The 22,563-nt window shown below is 44.8% G+C and overlaps 2 protein-coding genes across 3 annotated transcripts in view; both read left to right on the top strand.

The window, feature by feature from the left end:
- The window catches only part of LOC110533183 (protein krueppel), a 260,240-nt gene that overhangs the window by 143,343 nt on the left and 94,334 nt on the right, over positions 1 to 22,563 (top strand). The gene's annotated exons all lie outside the window — the stretch shown is intronic.
- Positions 1 to 22,563, top strand: part of LOC110534612 (zinc finger protein 34-like) — a 52,290-nt gene that overhangs the window by 17,213 nt on the left and 12,514 nt on the right. Inside the window, exons 1-3 of one of the 2 annotated variants that reach the window (XM_021619526.2) lie at positions 10,012 to 10,520; positions 10,856 to 10,986; positions 17,456 to 17,638. In XM_021619526.2, coding sequence (XP_021475201.2) covers positions 10,238 to 10,520; positions 10,856 to 10,986; positions 17,456 to 17,638 — 597 coding nt within the window. In that variant the 5' untranslated portion in view covers positions 10,012 to 10,237. Of the gene's footprint in view, positions 1 to 10,011; positions 10,521 to 10,855; positions 10,987 to 17,455; positions 19,020 to 22,563 lie in introns of those variants that run through there. The other variant, XM_021619525.2, reaches the window with a different exon arrangement.

Genomic DNA, 22,563 nt, shown 5'->3' on the forward strand with positions numbered 1-22,563 from the left:
GCGCTGTACAGCTTTCCCTCAATCCTGACGAGTCTCCCAATCCCTGCCGCTGAAAAACATCCCCACAGAATGATGCTGCCACCACCATGCTCCACTGTAGGGATGGTGCCAGGTTTCCTCCAGACGTGACACTTGGCATTCAGGCCAAATAGTTCAATCTTGGTTTCATCAGACCAGAGAATCTTATTTCTCATGGTCAGAGAGTCCTTTAGGTAACTCCAAGCGGGCTGTCATTAGGGCTGTGGCGGTCACGCAATTTCATCAGCCGAGGATTGTCAAGCAAATAACTGTCTTGCGGTTATTGACATAAACACATTTAGCATCTCCTGGCTTCCACACTCAGCCTACAAACCACTGATGCAGACCTTTTGGACCATCTACATTTTAAAAAGTCTAATAAATCCATGTAATAAAGCCAACACCTTCACAATAAATCTATTTATTTTAGACAGGTCCAAAGAAGCATGATATGAAGAAAATGTAGTCTTTCAGAATTACAGAATAGCATACTCTGAGTTGTCCTCATGTTAGGTCCTGATTTGGCTATGCCAGTTGGCAGTGGGCTACACTATTGCATTTCTCAGAAAAGATTTGCTTAGAATTCCATTGGATTATTTTATAGTATGAAGAATACAATTGAACAAGCTGAATGAAATACACTGCTCAAAAAAATAAAGGGAACACTTAAACAATACAATGTAACTCCAAGTCAATCACACTTCTGTGAAATATAACTGTCCACTTAGGAAGCAACACTGATTAACAAATTTCACATGCTGTTGTGCAAATGGAATAGACAACAGGTGAAAATTATAGGCAATTAGCAAGACACCCCCAATAAAGACGTGGTTCTGCAGGTGGTGACTACAGACCACTTCTCAGTTCCTATGCTTCCTGGCTGATGTTTTGGTCACTTTTGAATGCTGGCGGCGCTTTCACTCTAGTGGTAGCATGAGACGGAGTCTACAACCCACACAAGTGGCTCAGGTAGTGCAGCTCATCCAGGATTGCACATCAATGCGAGCTGTGGCAAGAAGGTTTGCTGTGTCTGTCAGCGTAGTGTCCAGAGCATGGAGGCGCTACCAGGAGACAGGCCAGTACATCAGGAGACGTGGAGGAGGCCGTTGGAGGGCAACAACCCAGCAGCAGGACCGCTACCTCCGCCTTTGCGCAAGGAGGAGCAGGAGGAGCACTGCCAGAGCCCTGCAAAATGACCTCCAGCAGGCCACAAATGTGCATGTGTCTGCTCAAACGGTCAGAAACAGACTCCATGAGGGTGGTATGAGGGCCCGACGTCCACAGGTGGGGGTTGTGCTTACAGCCCAACACCGTGCAGGATGTTTGGCATTTGCCAGAGAACACCAAGATTGGCAAATTCACCACTGGCGCCCTGTGCTCTTCACAGATGAAAGCAGGTTCACACTGAGCACATGTGACAGACGTGACAGTCTGGAGACGCCGTGGAGAACGTTCTGCTGCCTGCAACATCCTCCAGCATGACCGGTTTGGCGGTGGGTCAGTCATGGTGTGGGGTGGCATTTCTTTGGGGGGCCCGCACAGCCCTCCATGTGCTCGCCAGAGGTAGGCTGACTGCCATTAGGTACCGAGATGAGATTCTCAGACCCCTTGTGAGACCATATGCTGGTGAGGTTGTCCCTGGGTTCCTCCTAATGCAAGACAATGTTGAGGAAGAGGAAGGCATTGTGTGTCAGCAGTTCCTGCAAGAGGAAGGCTTTGATGCTATGGACTGGCCCGCCCGTTCCCCAGACCTGAATCCAATTGAACACATCTGGGACATCATGTCTCGCTCCATCCACCAACACCACAGACTGTCCAGGAGTTGGCGGATGCTTTATTCCAGGTCTGGGAGGAGATCCCTCGAGACCATTCGCCACCTCATCAGGAGCATGCCCAGGCGTTGTAGGGAGGTCATACAGGCACATGGACGCCACACACACTACTGAGCCTCATTTTGACTTGTTTTAATGACATTACATCAAAGTTGGATCAGCCTGTAGTGTGGTTTTCCACTTTAATTTTGAGTGTGACTTCAAATCCAGACCTCCATGGGTTGACAAATTTGATTTCCATTGATCATTTTTGTGTGATTTTGTTGTCAGCACATTCAACTATGTAAAGAAAAAAGTAAGGCTGCATGATGCGACTCTAATGATGTGAAAAAAAGGTCACTTGAAAGGCATGAGCTCTGCTTTGTTTTTTTTTTTGCGCAGGCTGTACACACATTCACAATTTGACAAGCACTTGAAAATGCCTAGAATTTCCCGGCGGCATCTCCTTTGTGTGGCCGTAATGCACCCTAAAAAAATACATGTCTTTTGCGGCCTTTGGCGGTTATGCCCTTCTCCCTGAGTGCTGCGTGCTCGGAATCACTTCACTCTCATTCGCTCACGGTCATGTGATCAGGTCTTTCTCACGTTTACAAGTGAAGACAGACACATCCGGGACGCAGCTGCGAGGTGCATATTGAAGATATTGGAAGAACTATCCACATTTTACTTTTCGTTAGACAGAAAGATGAATAGGCCTAACAAACAGCAAAAGCACTAGCCTGTGTCAATCTACTATCCCCCATAGTACAAAAGTCGACCTATTCATTTCAACATTTCTAACAGTCTGGGACAGTTGTGGGATGCGATAAATCACAAAATAATACAACCACCATCAACAAAAATGTTTTACACAATGTGGCTGACGCAACAGATCAGAACGTTTAGCTTAAAATGTTGATAAACCTATTAGGCTTCACATTTCCTCACATTATGCGCGCACATGGTACGAGGCTATAAGCGCGAATGTTCCATTAGCGGAAAACACCATTATCAAAAGTGACCGAAAATGCTATTATGCATGTAACGCTGTTTTACAAAGGTGCATTTTTATGTTGAAAATGATCTAACCCTAACTTGAAACTCACGCACTGCTTATGTATGCCAGTTAGGCTCTACACCCCTTGTAAAGCGAATTAATGTACTTAATTTTTTAAATAATTAATTTGACCACTTTAGTTGTGATAAACCTTATCAAAACATATAGGCCTAAAGCCTCCCGAGTGGCGCGGTAGTCTAAGGCTAGAGATTCTGGTTCGAGTCCAGGCTCTGTCACCGCCAGCCGTAACTGGGAGACTCATGCGGCGGCGCACAATTGGCCCAGCGTCGTCCGGGTTAGGGGAGGGTTTGGCCAGCAGGGATGGCCTTGTCCCATCGCGCCCTACAACTTCGGTGGCGGACCGGGCGCATGCACGCTGACACGGTCGCCAGGTGTATGGTGTTTCCTCCGACACATTGGTGTGACTGGCTTCCGGGTTAAGTGGGCATTGTGTCAAGAAGCAGTGCGGCATGGTTGGGTTGTGTTTCGGAAGACGCTCGGCCTTCGCCTCTCCGGAGTCGGTACTGGAGTTGCAGCGATGAGACAAGACTGTAACTACCAGTTGGATAACACAAAGTTGGGGGAAAAAGGGGATAAAAATAACATCTAGGCCTATGGGCTAGGCTACACTAGGTCTGTGACTATGATTTGAAAAAAGGCATTGTTTCTTATGCTGGGCATCATTCACAAGTGATAATATATAATTCACAAGTGATAGTCTGATGGGTGACAATATTAACCTGTTCTTGATTTAGTCTTGTCTTTACATATACTAAATAATATGTGTGAAATTTGTTTTGATTTAGAATGGACATTTATCATGCACCTGTATCGAAACGGGCAGCAGGAAAAATACATGTCATCTATGCACTTAAATTGCAAACGCTTTTCCCGTGGTTCATTTTCATGCCAGCCAGTTAGGCTATACACCTGTTGTAAATCTAAGCAATGTGCTTAATATTAGGAAAGTTGAGAAATAAATATAATAGCCCTAGCCTGTAGAAAGCTGATGGGTCCTCTTCTTTTTAGTAGAGGCCATCACTCAATTTTCTTGTGCAATTGCATAGCCTATATAAATGTTGCTCAACATGAGCTCAGTCGTAATTAGTATTACGCGTAATTAGTATTACGAGATTAGACTGATTAATCATGTAACTAATTAACTAGGAAGTTGGGGCACCAAGGAAAAATATTCAGATTACAAGGTTATAATTTCCTAATATAACCTTTCAGATATTTTCATATCTGATCCATAGTCTGCTGATTAATTAATTATTTACTTTACCTCACGTTAGTCTCATTCAAAACATGGTAAATTGTTGGTTATCTGCACAAACCCAGTCTTCACTATGAGTCATCCATACATCAATTGTCTTAAATCATTTATTTATTACTAACTAAGTAATTCACAGAAATGCATAAACAAACAGTCAAACAAGGTAAATGTGGTTACAAGAAATGATAGAGAAATGTTCCCTAGTGGGCTAAACCGGCCTCGCGGCTTGTTAGACAAAAGAGGAAATGGGGGTCGACTAAGAAGTCACTACTGAGGGATAATTATAACAATTCAAATGCTAATCCTTTGCACATGAACGCTCACTCATTCGGGAACAATTGCAATCAATATATATATTTACGCTCAGTGTGTCGTCTTGATCGCTGGTGAAAAGTTTGTTTCTTTTGTAGAATTGTCCGTCTCTCTCTCTCTCACTCTCTCTCTGTTGTGGTTATATATGGATAGTTCAGAGTGACATTCATTCGTTTCGTTATAGAGTGGATGTTTCGGCGGTTGTCGTTCTTCGCGTTCAATGATACTGAATTCCTAGCTGCAGACTAGTAATTAATATCAAAGACTTGTTCTTATTCTGTCGGTATCGATAGTCTAAGAATTTAACCACGTGGTATGGTTAAAAGATTCAGCAATGGTCTACAACCTTTGTCCCCTCCTAATGGAGAAAAACATGGTCTGCAACCTTTAGCCATCTCGTAATTGAGGTAAGCTCGGTCTGCTGATCGAAAACCTGAGTGGGAGTTTTATTCGGAAGGCAGAAAAGGGCTGTCCCAGGACGCCTGACCCTAACTGGGCTCAGGTGCGGTCCTCTGATTTAGTTAACTCAAAAAGGGGATTGGAGTTTTCCTTCATTAAACAGTCCAAAATCATATTACACAATTTTACAAACAGTATCATACTCACTCATACATCTTATACAACAATTAGATGTAAACCTCATATCTGAGGCTATTATATAAACAGCGTTATGGTAATGTGACCACACCGTCTCCCATGAGCTTCCCCAAGTTGTGACAAACGGACCAGTTCATAGCTGGAATCTTCACCAATCTTTTATACTTTCTCCGGAACATGAAATTTGTTCTTACTTTAAGTTCTGAGGTGGAAGAAATTCCTTTGTGCTCCAAGAAAACCTACTCTCTCTATACTGTGTGTCCATGAGGAGATCCTCAGGAATTTACGACGTCTCTATGACCACAGCAGCCTAGTTGAAGGAGGAGAGGGGGAGGTAGGGAGAGGGGGATGGGGCTTGCTATACCCAGAGGCCAACGTCATGACAGCTCCTATGAAGTGTTTGATTGCGCCCCCTCTGGCTCGTGCGGTGGAGATCTTCGTGGGCTATACTTCGCCTTGTCTCAGGGTAGTAAATTGGTGGTCTGTTGATATCCCTCTAGTGTTGTGGGGGCTGTGCGTTGGCGAAGTGGGAGGGGTTATATCCTGCCTGGTTGGCCCTGTCCAAGGGTATCGGGGCCACAGTGTCCCCCGACCCCCCCCCTGTCTTAGTCTCCAGTATCTATGCTGCAATAGTCTATGTCCCGGGGGGCTAGGGTCAGTCTGTCTTACCTCGTGTCCTGTGTGAATTTAAGTATGCTCCCTCTAATTCTCTCTCTCTTCCTCTTTCCCTCTCCTCTTGAAGGACCTGAGCCCTAGGATCATGCCTCAGGAATACTTGGCCTGATGACTCCTGGCTGTCCCCAGTCCACCTGGTTGTGCTGCTGCTCCAGTTTCAACTGTTCTGCCTGTGGCTAGGGAACCCTGACCTGTTCACCGGACGTGCTACCCTGTCTCGGACCTGCTGTTTTCAACTCTCTCTCTTTACCGCACCTGCGGTCTCGACCTCTGAATGCTCCGCTATGAAAAGGCAACTGACATCTACTCCTGAGGTACTGACCTGTTGCACCCTCTACAACCACTGTGATTATTATTTGACCCTGCTGATCATCTATGAACTATCTGGCCTTACATGGCCATGTACTCTTATAATCTCCACCAGGGAACAGCCAGAAGAGGACTGGCCACCCCTCAGAGCCTGGTTCCTCTCTAGGTTTGTTCCTAGTTTCCTGTCTTTCTAGGGAGTTTTTCCTAGCCACGATGCTTTTACATCTGCATTGTTTACTGTTTTAGGTTTTAGGCTTGGTTTCTGTATAGCACTTTGTGACATCTGCTGATGTAAAAATGGCTTTATAAATACATTTGATTGATTGATTACATTTGCATTGATGTCAGAGGGATTAGAAGGACAGTAGAGTGCTGAGTACCAGGCAGTTAGCAAATTTGGTAGGCTACTAATGACCATCAGCAGCATCAGAGCATAGAGAAGCTTATTTACCCTAACCAAACAGTCACGTGGAATTTGACTGCCTTCATGACTCGTGATCGGTGTGGCGGTAATACGGTCACCTCAACATCCCAAGCTGTCATGTGCCTTTTACTGAGGAGTGGCTTCCGTCTGGCCACTTTACCATAAAAACGTGATTGGTGGAGTGCTGCAGAAATGGTTGTCCTTCTGGAAGGTTCTCCCATCTCCACAGAGGAACTCTGGAGCTCTGTCAGAGTGACCATCAGGTTCTTGGTCACCTCCCTGACCAAGGCCCGTCTCCCCCGATTGCTCAGTTTGGCCGGGCAGCCAGCTCTAGGAAGAGTCTTGGTGGTTCCAAACTTCTTCCATTTAAGAATGATGGAGGCCACTGTCTTCTTGGCGTATCTTCATTTTTTTAGTACCCTTCCCCAGATCTGTGCCTCGATACAACCCTGTCTCTGAGCTGTCCGGACAATTCCTTCGACTTCATGGCTTGATTTTTGCTCTGACATGCATTGACAAATATTGGACATTTATATAGACAGGTGTGTGCCTTTCTAAATCATGTCCAATCAATTGAATTTACCACAGGTGGACTCGAATCAAGTTGTAGAAACATCTCAAGGGTGATCAATGGAAACAAGATGCACCAGGCTCAATTTTGAGTCTCATAGCAAAGAGTCTGAATAGTTATGTAAATAAGGTATCTGTTTTTATTTTGAATAAATTGGCAAATATTTCTAAAAATCTGTTCACACTGTCATTATGGGGTATTGTTTGTAGATTGAGGTAAAAATTGTATTTAATCAGTTTTAGAATAAGGCTGTAACTTAACAAAATGTGGAAAAGGGGAAGGGGTCTGAATACTTTCCCAATGCAATGTACACACACACCATTATTTATATTTTTATATATATATATTTATATAAAGGGCCTTCTTCTGACACCGCCTGGTGTAGAGGTCCTGGATGACAGGCAGCTTAGCCCCAGTGATGTACTGGGCCGTACACACTACCCTCTGTAGTGCCTTGATGTCAGAGACCTAGTAGTTGCCGTACCAAGCAGTGGATGAAACCAGATGCTCTCGATGTTGCAGCTGTACACCTGAGGACCCATGCCAAATCTTTTTAGTTTTCTGAGGGGGAATAGGCTTTGTCATGCCCTCTTCACGACTGTCTTGGTGTGTTTGGACCATTCTAGTTTGTTGGTGATGTGGACACCAAGGAACTTGAAGCGCTCAACCTGCTCCACTGCAGCCCTGTCGATGAGAATGCAGACATGCCCGGTCCTCCTTTTCCTGTAGTCCACAATCATCTCCATGTCTTGAATATGTTGAGGGATAGGTTGTTATTCTGGCACCACCTGGCCAGGTCTTTGACCTCCTCCCTATAGGCTGTCTCTTCGTTGTCGGTGATCAGGCCTACCACTGTTGTCATCTGCAAACTTAATGATGGTGTTGGAGTTGTGCCTGGCCACGCAGTCGTGGGTGAATAGGGAGTACAGGAGGGGACTGAGCACACAACCCTGAGGGGCACCAGTGTTGTGGATCGGCTACGGAGGGCTACAGAGAGCGTGATCACACAGTCGTCCGGAACAGCTGATGCTCTCATGCATGGCTCAGTGTTGCTTGCCTTGAAGCGAGCATCGAAGTCATTTAGCTCGTCTGGTAGGATCGTGTCAGTGGGCAGCTCGCGGCTGTGCTTCCCTTTTGTAGTCTGTAATAGTTTGCAAGCCCTGCCACATAAGACGAGCGTTGGAGCCGGTGTAGTAGGATTCAATCTTAGCCCTGTATTGGCGCTTTGCCAGTTTGATGGTTTGTTGGAGGGCATAGCAGGATTTATTACAAGCGTCCGGGTTAGAGCACCTTGAAAGCGGCAGCTCTACCCTTTAGCTCAGTGCGAATGTTGCCTGTAATCCATGGCTTCTGGTTGGGATATGTACGTACAGACACTGTGGGGATGACGCCCTCGATGCACTTATTGATAAAGCCAGTGACTGATGTGGTGCCATCGTATGTTTTACCCTCTGGTTGTGCATTTAACATGTTGATAGAAATTAGGTAAAACTGATTTAAGTTTCCCTGCATTAAATTCCCCGGCCTCTGGGTGAGCGGTTTCCTGTTTTCTTATTTCTTTATACAGCTGACTCAGTGCAGTCTTAGTGCCAGCATCTGTCTGTGGGGTAAATAATCAACCACGAAAAATATGGATAAATAACCCTCTTGGCAAATAGTGTGGTCTACAGTTTATCATAAGATACTCTACTTCAGGCGTGCAAAATCTAGACTTCCTTAGATTTCGTAATGCGTTAGGATGGACGGAGACAAGCCGTAACGCCTGCCCCACTTGTGGGAAGCGCTTTCCTAAGGTGAACTTTGTGAAGAGGCACCAGACTGTTCACACCAAGGAGAGGCCCTTCAATTGTAAGCTGTGTTACAAGAGCTTCTCCTTCCTGAGTGATCTTCAGACACAGGGATGTCCACAAAAGGGGAAAATTGTATTAGTGTGGCTTGCATTTCGCTGCACCTGCAATAACATTCTTTGAAGTGTCCTGAGGGTAAGTGTTTTTTTTCCATTATTACTATGTCCCTCAGTTGAGCATCTGGATATGATCACATTCTCACATGATACAGACATGTTGTTTGGTGTGCTGGCATGGCCAAAACACTGTCATGTTAGTGAATTGTAACACTATATTTCCCCTCTGAATGTAGTTTTGCCTACAGCCTAACACCTTTAGAACAAGTCAGGTCTGCTGAGAAGACATGTATCCAGTGTAAAGCATAGCAGGAGAATTTGCGACAAACCTTTACTTGGCGATACTTCCTTAATTCCCAACTTGGAAGATAACCCATGTCTTCTAAACTTCCATGGCTAGTTGCAGGTGGTTCATTGGAATTTAGAAAACTGTTTTTAAATAAAATAAAATTGAAAACCCTGAGCAGTCGACAAATGGTGAACTCTCAGAAATTAAACCTGACAAAAGTGAAGATGCCAACCAATAATATCCTTTCTCTTCAGTAAAGCAGAGGCCAGGGATTAATAAAAGCAGTGGTAAAAAAAAATGTCAAGAGTTGTGGAATAGGGACGGAAAGGGAAGACACCTGTGTAAGATCTAGGAAAACGTGAGGGCAGGGAGTTCCTCGGCTCGAGAGGGAAACGTAATCACAAGGCTGAGACTCATGAGACTCAACAGCACTTAGAAATTTGTAGGGATACATCCAACTGGGAAGTGTGATCACTGCCAGGAGGAGATTGAGACAGTGGACCAAATTATATTTCAGTGCCATCGGTATTGGAGGGAAAGGGACTATTTGTTATTAGGAATAATGGTATTGAAGAGCCAAGTTTAATTGAATTGTTATGAAACCCTTAAGGTGATATTGTATTTGAATTATGTATTCCATTTCCTTAAGGGGAAGGCCGAGTTTAATTGGGTAAAGTTCAATTTGAGACATTCCCTGTCTCTGTTCCACACTCCAGTCCAGTTGGTGGCGGTAAGGCATTACTAAAAGTTGGTTGCCAACCGCCATTTCAGAACCAGTGAAGAATAAGTTTAAACGGAAGTGACCATGAACAACTTCCATGTTAGCGTTTAAATTGTTGTTATTTAGACGTTTATTTACACATTGGAACTCAAAATATGACTCTTAACTGCACATTATAACATAATTATCCCAGGTAGCCTAAGTCGCGTTGGAGACGGGACTTGGTTGATATTTTATCAAGGTAACATTAGCTAGCTGCTAATGTTAGCTAACAATGGCTAACTGTATGGTTTTTCACACTCAAATAGCCTCCATTATGGAGGTTCTAGCGAATGCCGCCGTGGTAGAGGTCTGCAAACTTGTAGACGACGACTATGCAGTGTTTCGTTTGGAAATGACTCAAAGCCAGAAAGAAAACAGGGTATTGCGGAGGAAACTACAGCTACTGGAACTGAAGGTGGCACGGGAGCGTGCAGAGAGGACAACGCCAGACCGCGTCCTCGCCAGTTTCCCCAGTAGTATCAAGTCCCTCGACCGATACAGAGGAATGGCAAGAGGTACATTTTGCAGAAGGCCTGTCGCACCGTTCACATCTACACATGTGACTTTAGATGTGTTAACCAGAATTGGGTCTTAGTCAGTTTTTGGATAGAATCACATTACTTAACTAACTTGCAGAAAGACACTATCAAGTTTCTTGATTTACTATGATTTACTCATTGAATACAAGATGCCTCGAACATAACAATCGATCTATAAGTAGTATATTAAAAAATTATGTGAAACTTTACCTTACATTCTTGCCAATTCTAGACCGTGTCAAAACTGTCAATATTGTACAATGTAGCATTGACGGTACCTAACCATCTCTTTCCCCCAATCACTCTCTCAGGTGAAGGAAATCTCACTGGAGGCCACAGGAGCTTTGTGAAGCCAGCGGAACACAATACATGGAGAGATGACCAACCAATCACTGTTGATGAGGAGAGTGGAACCGCAACCCAGCATGTTATCGTAATAGAGGTTAGATTACAGTACATAAAATGCTCCCAGTTTATTTCAGAAAGGCTCCCCTCAACAATTTTTTGCTTACATACTGGGATGCTACCAGTATCGTGATACTCATTAGTATTTAACTTATTTAGGAAAACAGCACACATTTTTGGAAACAAACATAATTAAGTTGTCATCTATTTATTTTTCTAGCTATAACAGACAATATTTTACATACAGCAGGTTTTTAAAAGGACCAAAGAGTTTAGTCTGCTTGGTGTTTTAATTTTTCCCTTGGGAAAAATATTGCTATACTGGTATCCTCACAGGCCAGTGTTAAGGTAATGTGCATTGTGTAACAAAAAAAGTAATTTGAGCACATACAAAATCGCAGTCTAAAAGGCAGAATTTATATTTGACAACAAAATGGGAAAGCTGTCTTGACTTTGGCTGTGTTATTTATTGGAAACCAGTGCAATCATCCAATGTAGAAACCACGCTGTCATTTCCTGTTTGCTAAAATTCTACACTGTTCATTCAATGTGGGGTAAAAAAAAAAAAGCACTGAATAGTGTAGGGAATCATTGTACCATCTAGTTAAAATAACAAAAAATATAGTTTTTACATCTGGTTGACTAAAACCGAAAGGCTCAAGCTCAAGGAGTCTCCATGTTACGTGGAAATTGGATGCGGGGGAGGGGAGAGATTGTTTTGAATGTAGCCTAGTGCTGTTGCAATTCATCTAGCTTCCACATGGGGGAGAGATTCATCTGTAGAACCTTTAATTTTGTCACCTATTTTATATTTTGTTTTAGTCTTCAAGAGGTGATGATATTAAAACCAAACAGTTAACATTTATTTAACAATCCCTTAAATGGCATGCAGTTGTCAATGGTTTTAGTGGAGCTGTGGGTCTCCTTGCCCCACAGCAGGTAAATCCAATTCTCTGCACCTTATTTTATTGATAATGGCCTATTAATGTGTAGTTTTAGTCAGTCATTTTAGTCCTATTTTAGTCACAAGTTTTATTTAACAGTTCATACAAACCTCTTAACTTAATTTCCATCATGCACATAAATCAAATCAAATTTTATGTGTCACATACACATGGTTAGCAGATGTTAATGCGAGTGTAGCGAAATGCTTGTGCTTCTAGTTCCGACAATGTAGTAATAACCAACAAGTAATCTAACTAACAATACCAAAACTACTGTCATACACAGTGTAAGGGGATAAAGAATATGTACATAAGGATATATGAATGAGTGATGGTACAGAGCAGCATAGGCAGGATACAGTAGATGGTATCGAGTACAGTATATACATGAGGTGAGTATGTAAACAGTGGCATAGTTAAAGTGGCTAGTGATACATGTATTACATAAGGATGCAGTCGATGATATAGAGTACAGTATATACGTATGCATATGAGATGAATAATGTAGGGTAAGTAACATTATATAAGGTAGCATTGTTTAAAGTGGCTAGTGATATATTTACATTTCCCATCAATTCCCATTATTAAAGTGGCTGGAGTTGAGTCAGTGTCAGTGTGTTGGCAGCAGCCACTCAATGTTAGTGGTGGCTGTTTAACAGTCTGATGGCCTTGAGACAGAAGCTGTTTTTCAGTCTCTCGGTCCCAGCTTTGATGCACCTGTACTGACCTCGCCTTCTGGATGATAGCGGGGTGAACAGGCAGTGGCTCGGGTGGTTGATGTCTTTGATGATCTTTATGGCCTTCCTGTGACATCGGGTGGTGTAGGTGTCCTGGAGGGCAGGTAGTTTGCCCCCGGTGATGCGTTGTGCAGACCCCACTACCCTCTGGAGAGCCTTACGGTTGAGGGCGGAGCAGTTGCCGTACCAGGCGGTGATACAGCCCGCCAGGATGCTCTCGATTGTGCATCTGTAGAAGTTTGTGAGTGCTTTTGGTGACAAGCCAAATTTCTTCAGCCTCCTGAGGTTGAAGAGGCGCTGCTGCGCCTTCTTCACAATGCTGTCTGTGTGAGTGGACCAATTCAGTTTGTCTGTGATGTGTATGCCGAGGAACTTAACTTGCTACCCTCTCCACTACTGTTCCATCGATGTGGATAGGGGGGTGTTCCCTCTGCTGTTTCCTGAAGTCCACAATCATCTCCTTAGTTTTGTTGATGTTGAGTGTGAGGTTATTTTCCTGACACCACACTCCGAGGGCCCTCACCTCCTCCCTGTAGGCCGTCTCGTCGTTGTTGGTAATCAAGCCTACCACTGTTGTGTCGTCCGCAAACTTGATTGAGTTGGAGGCGTGCGTGGCCACGCAGTCGTGGGTGAACAGGGAGTACAGGAGAGGGCTCAGAACGCACCCTTGTGGGGCCCCAGTGTTGAGGATCAGCGGGGTGGAGATGTTGTTGCCTACCCTCACCACCTGGGGGAGGCCCGTCAGGAAGTCCAGTACCCAGTTGCACAGGGCGGGGTCGAGACCCAGGGTCTCGAGCTTGATGACGAGCTTGGAGGGTACTATGGTGTTGAATGCCGAGCTGTAGTCGATGAACAGCATTCTCACATAGGTATTCCTCTTGTCCAGATGGGTTAGGGCAGTGTGCAGTGTGGTTGAGATTGCATCGTCTGTGGACCTATTTGGGCGGTAAGCAAATTGGAGTGGGTCTAGGGTGTCGGGTAGGGTGGAGGTGATATGGTCCTTGACTAGTATTTCAAAGCACTTCATGATGACGGAAGTGAGTGCTACGGGGCGGTAGTCGTTTAGCTCAGTTACCTTAGCTTTCTTGGGAACAGGAACAATGGTGGCCCTCTTGAAGCATGTGGGAACAGCAGACTGGTATAGGGATTGATTGAATATGTCCGTAAACACACCGGCCAGCTGGTCTGCGCATGCTCTGAGGGCGCGGCTGGGGATGCCGTCTGGGCCTGCAGCCTTGCGAGGGTTAACACGTTTAAATGTCTTACTCACCTCGGCTGCAGTGAAGGAGAGTCCGCATGTGCAGGCCGTGTCAGTGGCACTGTATTGTCCTCAAAGCGGGCAAAAAAGTTATTTAGTCTGCCTGGGAGCAGGACATCCTGATCCGTGACTGGGCTGGATTTCTTCTTGTAGTCCGTGATTGACTGTAGACCCTGCCACATGCCTCGTGTCTGAGCCGTTGAATTGAGATTCTACTTTGTCTCTGTACTGACGCTTAGCTTGTTTAAATAGCCTTGCGGAGGGAATAGCTGCACTGTTTGTATTCGGTCATGTTACCAGTCACCTTGCCCTGATTAAAAGCAGTGGTTCGCGCTTTCAGTTTCACACGAATGCTGCCATCAATCCACGGTTTCTGGTTAGGGAATGTTTTAATCGTTGCTATGGGAACGACATCTTCAACGCACGTTCTAATGAACTCGCACACCGAATCAGCGTATTGGTCAATATTGTTATCTGACGCAATACGAAACATGTCCCAGTCCACGTGATGGAAGCAGTCTTGGAGTGTGGAGTCAGCTTGGTCGGACCAGCGTTGGACAGACCTCAGCGTGGGAGCCTCTTGTTTTAGTTTCTGTCTGTAGGCAGGGATCAACCATGTCTCGTTAGCCTTAAGGCATACGCCCCCGCCCCTCTTCTTACCAGAAAGATGTTTGTTTCTGTTGGCGCGATGCGTGGAGAAACCCGCTGGCTGCACCGCCTCGGATAGCGTCTCTCCAGTGAGCCATGTTTCCGTGAAGCAAAGAACGTTACAGTCTCTGATGTCCCTCTGGTATGCTACCCTTGCTCGGATTTCATCAACCTTGTTGTCAAGAGACTGGACATTGGCGAGAAGAATGCTAGGGAGTGGTGCACGATGTGCCCGTCTCCGGAGTCTGACCAGAAGACCGCCTCGTTTCCCTCTTTTTCGGAGTTGTTTTTTTGGGTCGCTGCATGGGATCCATTCCGTTGTCCTGGGTGAAAGGCAGAACACAGGATCCGCGTCGCGAAAAACATATTCTTGGTCGTACTGATGGTGAGTTGACGCTGATCTTATATTCAGTAGTTCTTCTCGACTGTATGTAATGAAACCTAAGATGACCTGGGGTACTAATGTAAGAAATAACACGTAAAAAAACAAAAAACTGCATAGTTTCCTAGGAACGCGAAGCGAGGCGGCCATCTCTGTCGGCGCCGGAAGTACATAATAAACTCAGAAAAAAAAGAAACGTCCTCCCACTGTCAACTGCAATTATTTTCAGCAAACTTAACATGTGTAAATATTTGTATGAACATAAGATTCAACAACTGAGACATAAACTGAACAAGTTCCACAGACATGTGACTAACAGAAATGGAATAATGTTTCCCTGAACAACGGGGAGCTCAAAATCAAAAGTATGTCAGTATCTGGTGTGGCTGCCAGCTGAAGTGGACTGCACCAGATTTGCCAGTTCTTGCTGTGAGATGTTACCCCATTCTTCTACCAAGGCACCTGCAAGTTCCAGGACATTTCTGGGGGGAATGGACCTAGCCCTCACCCTCCAATCTAACAGGTCCTAGACGTGCTCAATGAGATTGTGATCCGGGCTCTTCGCTGGCCATGGCAGAACACTGACATTCCTGTCTTGCAGAAAATTACACACAGAAAGAGCAGTATAGCTGGTGGCATTGTCATGCTGGAGGGTCATGTCAGGATGAGCCTGCAGGAAGGGTACCACATGAGGGAGGAGGATGTCTTCCCTGTAACGCACAGCACTGAGATTGCCTGCAATGACAACAAGCTCAGTCCGATGATGCTGTGACACACAGCCCCAGACCATAACGGACCCTCCACCTCCAAATCGATCCTGCTCCAGAGTACAGGCCTCGGTGTAACGCTCATTCCTTCAATGATAAACGCAAATCCGACCATCACCCCTGATGAGACAAAACCGCGACTCGTCAGTGAAGAGCACTTTTTTGCCAGTCCTGTCTGGTCCAGCGTCTGTGGGTTTGTGCCCATAGGTGACGTTGTTGCCGGTGATGTCTGGTGAGAACCTGCCTTACAACAGGCCAACAAGCCCTCAGTCCAGCCTCTCTCAGCCTATTGTGGACAGTCTTAGCACTGATCGAGGGATTGTGCATTCCTGGTGTAACGCGGGCAGTTGTTGTTGCCATCCTGTACCTGTCCCGCGGGTGTGATGTACCGATCCTGTGCAGATGTTGTTACACATGGTCTGCCACTGCGAGGACGATCAGCTGTCCGTCCTGTCTCCCTGTAGAGCTGTCTTAGGCATCTGCAATTTATTGCCCTGGCCACATCTGCAGTCATCATGCCTCCTTGCAGCATGCCTAAGGCACGTTCACACAGATAATCAGGGACCCTGGGCATCTTTCTTTTGGTGTTTTTCAGAGTGAGTAGAAAGGCCTCTTTAGTGTCCTATGTTTTCATATTTGTGACCTTAATTGCCTATCGTCTGTAAGCTATTAGTGTCTTAACGACCGTTCCACAGGTGCATGTTCATTAATTGTTTATGGTTCATTGAACAAGCATGGGTGTTCAACTTCTTACGGCTGAAATCCCATTAACAGGATCGATATGACAACAGCCAGTGAAAGTGCAGGGTGCCAAATTCAAACAAATCTCAATTAAAATTCCTCAAACATACAAGTATTATTCACCATTTTGAAGATAAACTTGTTGTTAATCCCACCAGTGTCCGATTTCAGAAAGCATATCATGCGATTGTTAGGTCAGCACCTAGTCACAGAAAAACACAGCCATTTTTCCAGCCAAAGAGAGGAGTCACAAAAAGCAGAAATAGAGAGAAAATTAATCACTAAACTTTGATCATCTTCATCAGATGACACTCAGGACTTCATGTTACACAATACATGTATGTTTTGTTCGATAAAGTTCATATTTATATCCAAAAATCTCAGTTTACATTGGCGCGTTATGTTCAGTAATGTTTTGCTTCCAAAACATCTGGTGATTTTGCAGGGAGCCACAATTTACAAAAATACTCATTATAAACATTGATACAAGATACAAGTGTTATGCATGAATTATAGATAAACTTCTCCTTAATGCAACCGCTGTGTCAGATTTCAAAAAAGATTTACGGAAAAAGCACACCATGCAATAATCAGCGCTCAGGTGCCAAAACTGGACAAAACTGATGAAAAAGAGCTTAATGTCAAATTAAATTAGCCTCATATGGAATTCTCGTCTGGTCTCATTTTCGTAAACTAAAATAAAAAGTAATTTGTAATAAAGTTTTTTCCCATTATGGCATAGTTTAGTATTGTCACATCCCTACTTGCATGTACATCACAGGAGGTTGGTGGCACCTTAATTGGGGAGGACGGGCTCATGGTAATGGCTGTAGTGGAATGTTATTGAACATGTTTGATGCCATTCCATTTGCTCCATTCCAGCCATTATTATGAGCCGTCCTCCCCTCAGTAGCCTCAACTGATGTACATCGTCATTTATTTGTCATAGGGGAGCTTGTGAGACATCCTTACGACATTGTTATCCATTTCCACTCATGTACCTGTAATAACCTCCTCTCTTCTTGTCAGTCTGCAGATGCAGAGGCTGCAGGTCCTGGAGGATCGTCTTTGGTCAAGCAGGAGACTGAAGGAGACGACCCACAACACAGCAGAGACATCAAGACTGGAGCAGCGGCTGGAGTGGCGCCCCCTGTAGTTACGGACAACCTCGCCACCACGCCCCAGCCCAGGACCCGACGCAGCATTACGGAGGTCAGTGGAACATCGAAGGCCGTCCTCAAGTCAGAGACAGACACCGAGACTTTAACTGTAACACAAAGGCTCTTACGCACAGGATCTGACCACAGATCAGACCCAGAGAGACTGGGACTGGGGCCACTGGGCTCTCCTCCTGCTTCAGGCTCAGGGTATTTACCGGTATTTCACCAGAGCCAGGGGACTGTTAATTCCCTTGGAGATGGTGATACGTTAGACACTGGTGGTGATGATCTGTCTTGTTCTTACACTACAGAGACGGAACATGTCAACATGCCCTTGGGTTTAGAGACCCAGACTGATCCGTCTAGAGGGGACTGGAACCGGTACAGTAGTAGTGTATACTCTGAAGGGTTCCTTGATAAGAAAGGGGAGGGTCTGGTTGTAGATGAGGTGACTGTGAAAGTGGAGGGCGACGTTCCTCCCACATGGAATGCAGATCATCACCTAGGAGACGGACACTCACAGGGCAGAGATTTCTTAGACTACAGGGAAAGCTTCGAGACAAATCCAAATGTTGCGACCCACTCCCCTTTACACATGTTCAGGGATCGCAACCCAGTGTCCACGTCGATGGGGCCTTCCGATTCACACGGCCGCATCCTTTTCGATCAGGTATTGAACTCAAACGACATGGCTAGAGCCCAGGTTCAGGGAGGGGGGGCAACATCAGGCAATAGTAAAGAAAAACGGTTCCTCTGCATGTTCTGTAACAAAGGCTTCAGCTGCCCCCAGAAGGTGGAGATCCACCAGAGGGTCCACACAGGGGAGAAGCCCTTCAGCTGCACACAATGTCACATGCGCTTTGCGGAGGCAGGCACCCTAAAGAGGCACCAGAGGGTCCACACAGGGGAGAAACCCTTCAGCTGCCCCCAGTGTGAGAAGAGGTTCTCCCACCAGCACCATCTGAAGAGGCACTTGAAGGTCCACACGGGAGAGAGGCCGTTCGCCTGTACGGACTGCGGGAAGATGTTCTCAGAGAGGAGCTACCTCAGGATACACCAGCAGAAAAACCATTCCACTCTATAACATAGAAAGTAACTATTATATTCGATAGCTTCTGACGTTTAGATCAAATCTTGCATTAAAGACAATTCATTTTCATTGTCAGCAGAATGGATCCATAGATGCATTTGGAATAACAAGAGTAACAGATTTCAGTGTTTAAATGTTCCTGGGTAGAATATTACATCCAGACATTGTGTGATATATAAGGCATATATGTAAGCCTAAGAAGTCTGTTATATATTGTGTTTGTACTATGTAGGCTACAGTGCCTTCAAAGTACTCAGACCCCTTTTTCCAAATTTTGTTGTGTTACAGCCTTATTCTAAAATGGATTAAAAAAATCTTCAATCTACATACAATACCCCATAACGACAACAGGTTTTTAGAAATTTTTGCAAATGTATTAAAAATAAAGAACAAATACCTTATTTACTTAAGTATTCAGAACCTTTGCTATGAGACTTGAAATTGAGCTCAGGTGCATCGTGTTTCCATTGATCAGCCTTGACATGCCTACAATTGAATTGGAGTCCACCTGTGGTAAATTCAATTGATTGGACATGATTTGGAAAGGCGCACACCTGTCTATGTAAGGTCCCACAGTTGACAGTGTATGTCAGAGCAAAAACCAAGCCACGAGTTCGAAGGAATTGTCCGTAGAGCTCAGAGACAGCGTTGTGTAGAGGTACAGATCTGTGGAAGGGTATCAAAAAATGTCTGCAGCGTTGAAGGTTCCCAAGAACACAGTGGCCTCCATTATTCTTAAATGGAAGAAGTTTGGAACCACCACAGGGATGTTTTTCAGCGGCAGGGACTGGGAGAAAGATGAACGGAGCAGAGTACAAAGAGATTCTTGATGAAAACCTGCTCCAGGGTGCTCAGAACCCCAGACTGGGGTGAAGGTTCATCTTCCAACAGGACAACGACCATAAGCACACAGCCAAGACAAAGCAGTAGTGGCTTTGGGACAAGTCTCTGAATGTCCTTGGAGTGGTCCAGCCAGAGCCCGGACTTGAACCTGATCAAACATCTCTGGAGAGACCTGAAAATAGCTGTGCAGCGACGCTCCCCATCCAACCTGACAGCGCTTGAGGGTCTGCAAAGAATGGGAGAAACTCCCCAAATACAGGTGTGCCAAGCTTGTAGTGTCATACCCAAGTAGACTCGGATGTAATTGCTGCCAAAGATGCTCAGCAAAAATGTTTTAACTATTTTTGCTTTGTCATTATGGAGTATTGTGTGTAGATTGAGGGAAAATACAATTGAATAAATGTTATAAGGCAAGGGGTCTGAATATTTTATAAAGGCATTGTATATGATGTTCACAAATGCCTATTTCATTACCTCCATTCAGCTAAAGGTTTTTCCCCCAAAGACACTTTTAATGAGAAAGGGAATGCAGTGTATCATGGAGATTTGTAGTTGAGACCTGTATATGTGTGGGTTACATATGGTGTATTTAAATCTTGTTTATGTTTAATAAACACAAAGTAACTTTTCATTCTAAGCCCTTGTTCAAACAAGCATCACCCACCGAACAAAAAATGTCACTGTCTTTGGAAGTGGGGCTAGAGTGCCGTCTGAAACCATCAAGTACGCCTCGTCTAAATGTTGCCGATAGTTCAGCAGCCTCTGCCACTCTTTCGGCGTGGTGCACGTGAAGCACGCCTCTGTTTCATGCAGAGGGCGCCAGAGTGCTGTTCTTCCACTCGGGAGAAATGGTATTGCATATTAAGATATGTTAATTACATGCCAATGAAGGTTGCTCCACACTCACAATGGAAGCACAATCATGCACAGGAGGTTGGTGGCACCTTAATTGGGGAGGACGGGCTTGTGGTAATGGCTGGAGCGGAATCAGTGGAATGGTATCAAATACATGTGGTTGATGCCGTTCCAGCCTCCTGTGTAATCATGGTCTCGGATCTGCAGGTGGAGGACTTGTGTGACTTTTGTTAAGCCTGAATTTGACCCAAAACCAACAAGGAAATTTACTGCAGTGTTGAGGGGTTGTATGAAACCAATCGGTACATCAAGCAAAGCTCTTAACCGTGTCAGCCTGTTCTTAATTTCTATTCAGTTTAACTCGCCATAAGTTTGGCGTCTGAACTGTGAGTAAGACATTTTTCTCATTGTGACTCTTTAGTATACATCTCACCCTATTCTGCATGAACACGACAGTGTGTTATCAATATACACCTACTAAATGAGAATGTTGCCAGAGGGGGATGGCCGCCCTTTTACGGGCTCCTGACCAATTTGCATTTAACTTTTTTTGTACGTAATGTTTCCGCTATCGTTTCCTATGACCGAAAATAGCTTCTTTTACCTCAGAACAGCAATTACTTAGCTCAATCTGGCCAATAATTTTTCTTTAAGGAGTCAGACACAAAGGATATACTGTTCTTCTTGGACCAGGCCAAAATCCCCATCATTCGTAATTAGAGGGGTTCCAGGGGTTGGCGAGTCAGATTCCTGGTGAGACTGCATCGACGAGTGTATAATCCGCCTTTACTCTACTTGCTCACCATGCTAATTGCATGTTCCCTCAACTTGAGACATTTGTGGCATTGTGTTGTGTAACAAAACGGCACATTTTAGTGGCCTTTTGTCCACAGCACAAGGTGCACCTGTGTAATTGTGCTGTTTAATCAACTTCTTGATATGCCACACCTGTCAGGTGGATGGTTTGGCAAAAGAGGAATGCTTACTAACAGGGATTTGTGCACAAAATCTAAGAAATAAGCTGTTTGTGCATATGGAACATTTCTAGGATATTTTATTTCAGCTCAACAACACTTTACATGTTGTGTTTATATTTTTGTTCAGTGTATATATTCTTCGTAGCTGTCTATTTACAACCAAAAACCGCTACTGGCACTAAGACAGCACTCAACAAGCTGAAAACGGCAATAAGCAAACAGGAAAATGCTGATCAAGAGGCGGTGCTCCTAGTGGCCAGGGACTTTAATGCAGGAAAACTGATCTGTTTGACCTAATTTCTTCGAGCATGTCACGTGCAACTAGGGAGGGAAAAAAAACTCAGCTACTCCACACACGGAGACGTGTACAAGCTCTCCCTCACCATCCATTTAGCAAATCTCACCAGAACTAGCCTAATGATTCCAGTTTACTAGCCAAAACACATCGGAAGTGGTCCGATGAAGCGGATACCTCACCGGCTCTGACGCTTGTCGGCTTACAAACTATCAGGGATTACAAATTTAAACAGCCACGAGCTGCCCATTGACGCGAGCCTACCTTCTATGCTCACTTCGAGGCAAGCAATACTGAACCATGCAATGAACTAGCTGTTCCAGGTGACAAGTTTGATCACACTCTCCGTAGCCCATGTAAGACCTTTAAACACGTTAACATTCAACTTTCCCACCTAGTCAAAAGTAACACCTATGTGAGAATGCTGGTCATTGACTACAGCTCAGTGTTCAACACTATAATGCCCTCCAAGCTCATCACTAACTAAGGATGAATGTGGTCCTGGGGGCAACAACACATCCGCCATGCTGACCCTCAACCCTTTAGGGGTGCGTGCTTAGTCCTCTCCTGTACTCCCTGTTCACCCACGACTGCAACTCCATCGAAGGCCTGATCACAGACGACGATTAAACAGCATATAGCAGTGTTACTCACAATCTTTTGTAAGGGGGACACTGGATTGAGACAATCATTCAGGGCCACACAGATCTTTAATTTGTACTTTTCTTGCAAAATCAGAGCAATAGAGCACACGCAACTGATTTGATGTACAGCACATCACAAATATATACATACACACATAAAATAGGCTACATCACATGTATATGACCCATATTAAGTGTTACCTCAGTAGTTGGATGAGTAAAAATGTCCCTTCTGCCCCTTGACTGAATTCATTCTAAATGTATAGTCTGTTG

Source organism: Oncorhynchus mykiss, chromosome 10 (assembly GCF_013265735.2).
Source record: "Oncorhynchus mykiss isolate Arlee chromosome 10, USDA_OmykA_1.1, whole genome shotgun sequence".
Taxonomy (NCBI): Eukaryota; Metazoa; Chordata; class Actinopteri; order Salmoniformes; family Salmonidae; genus Oncorhynchus; species Oncorhynchus mykiss.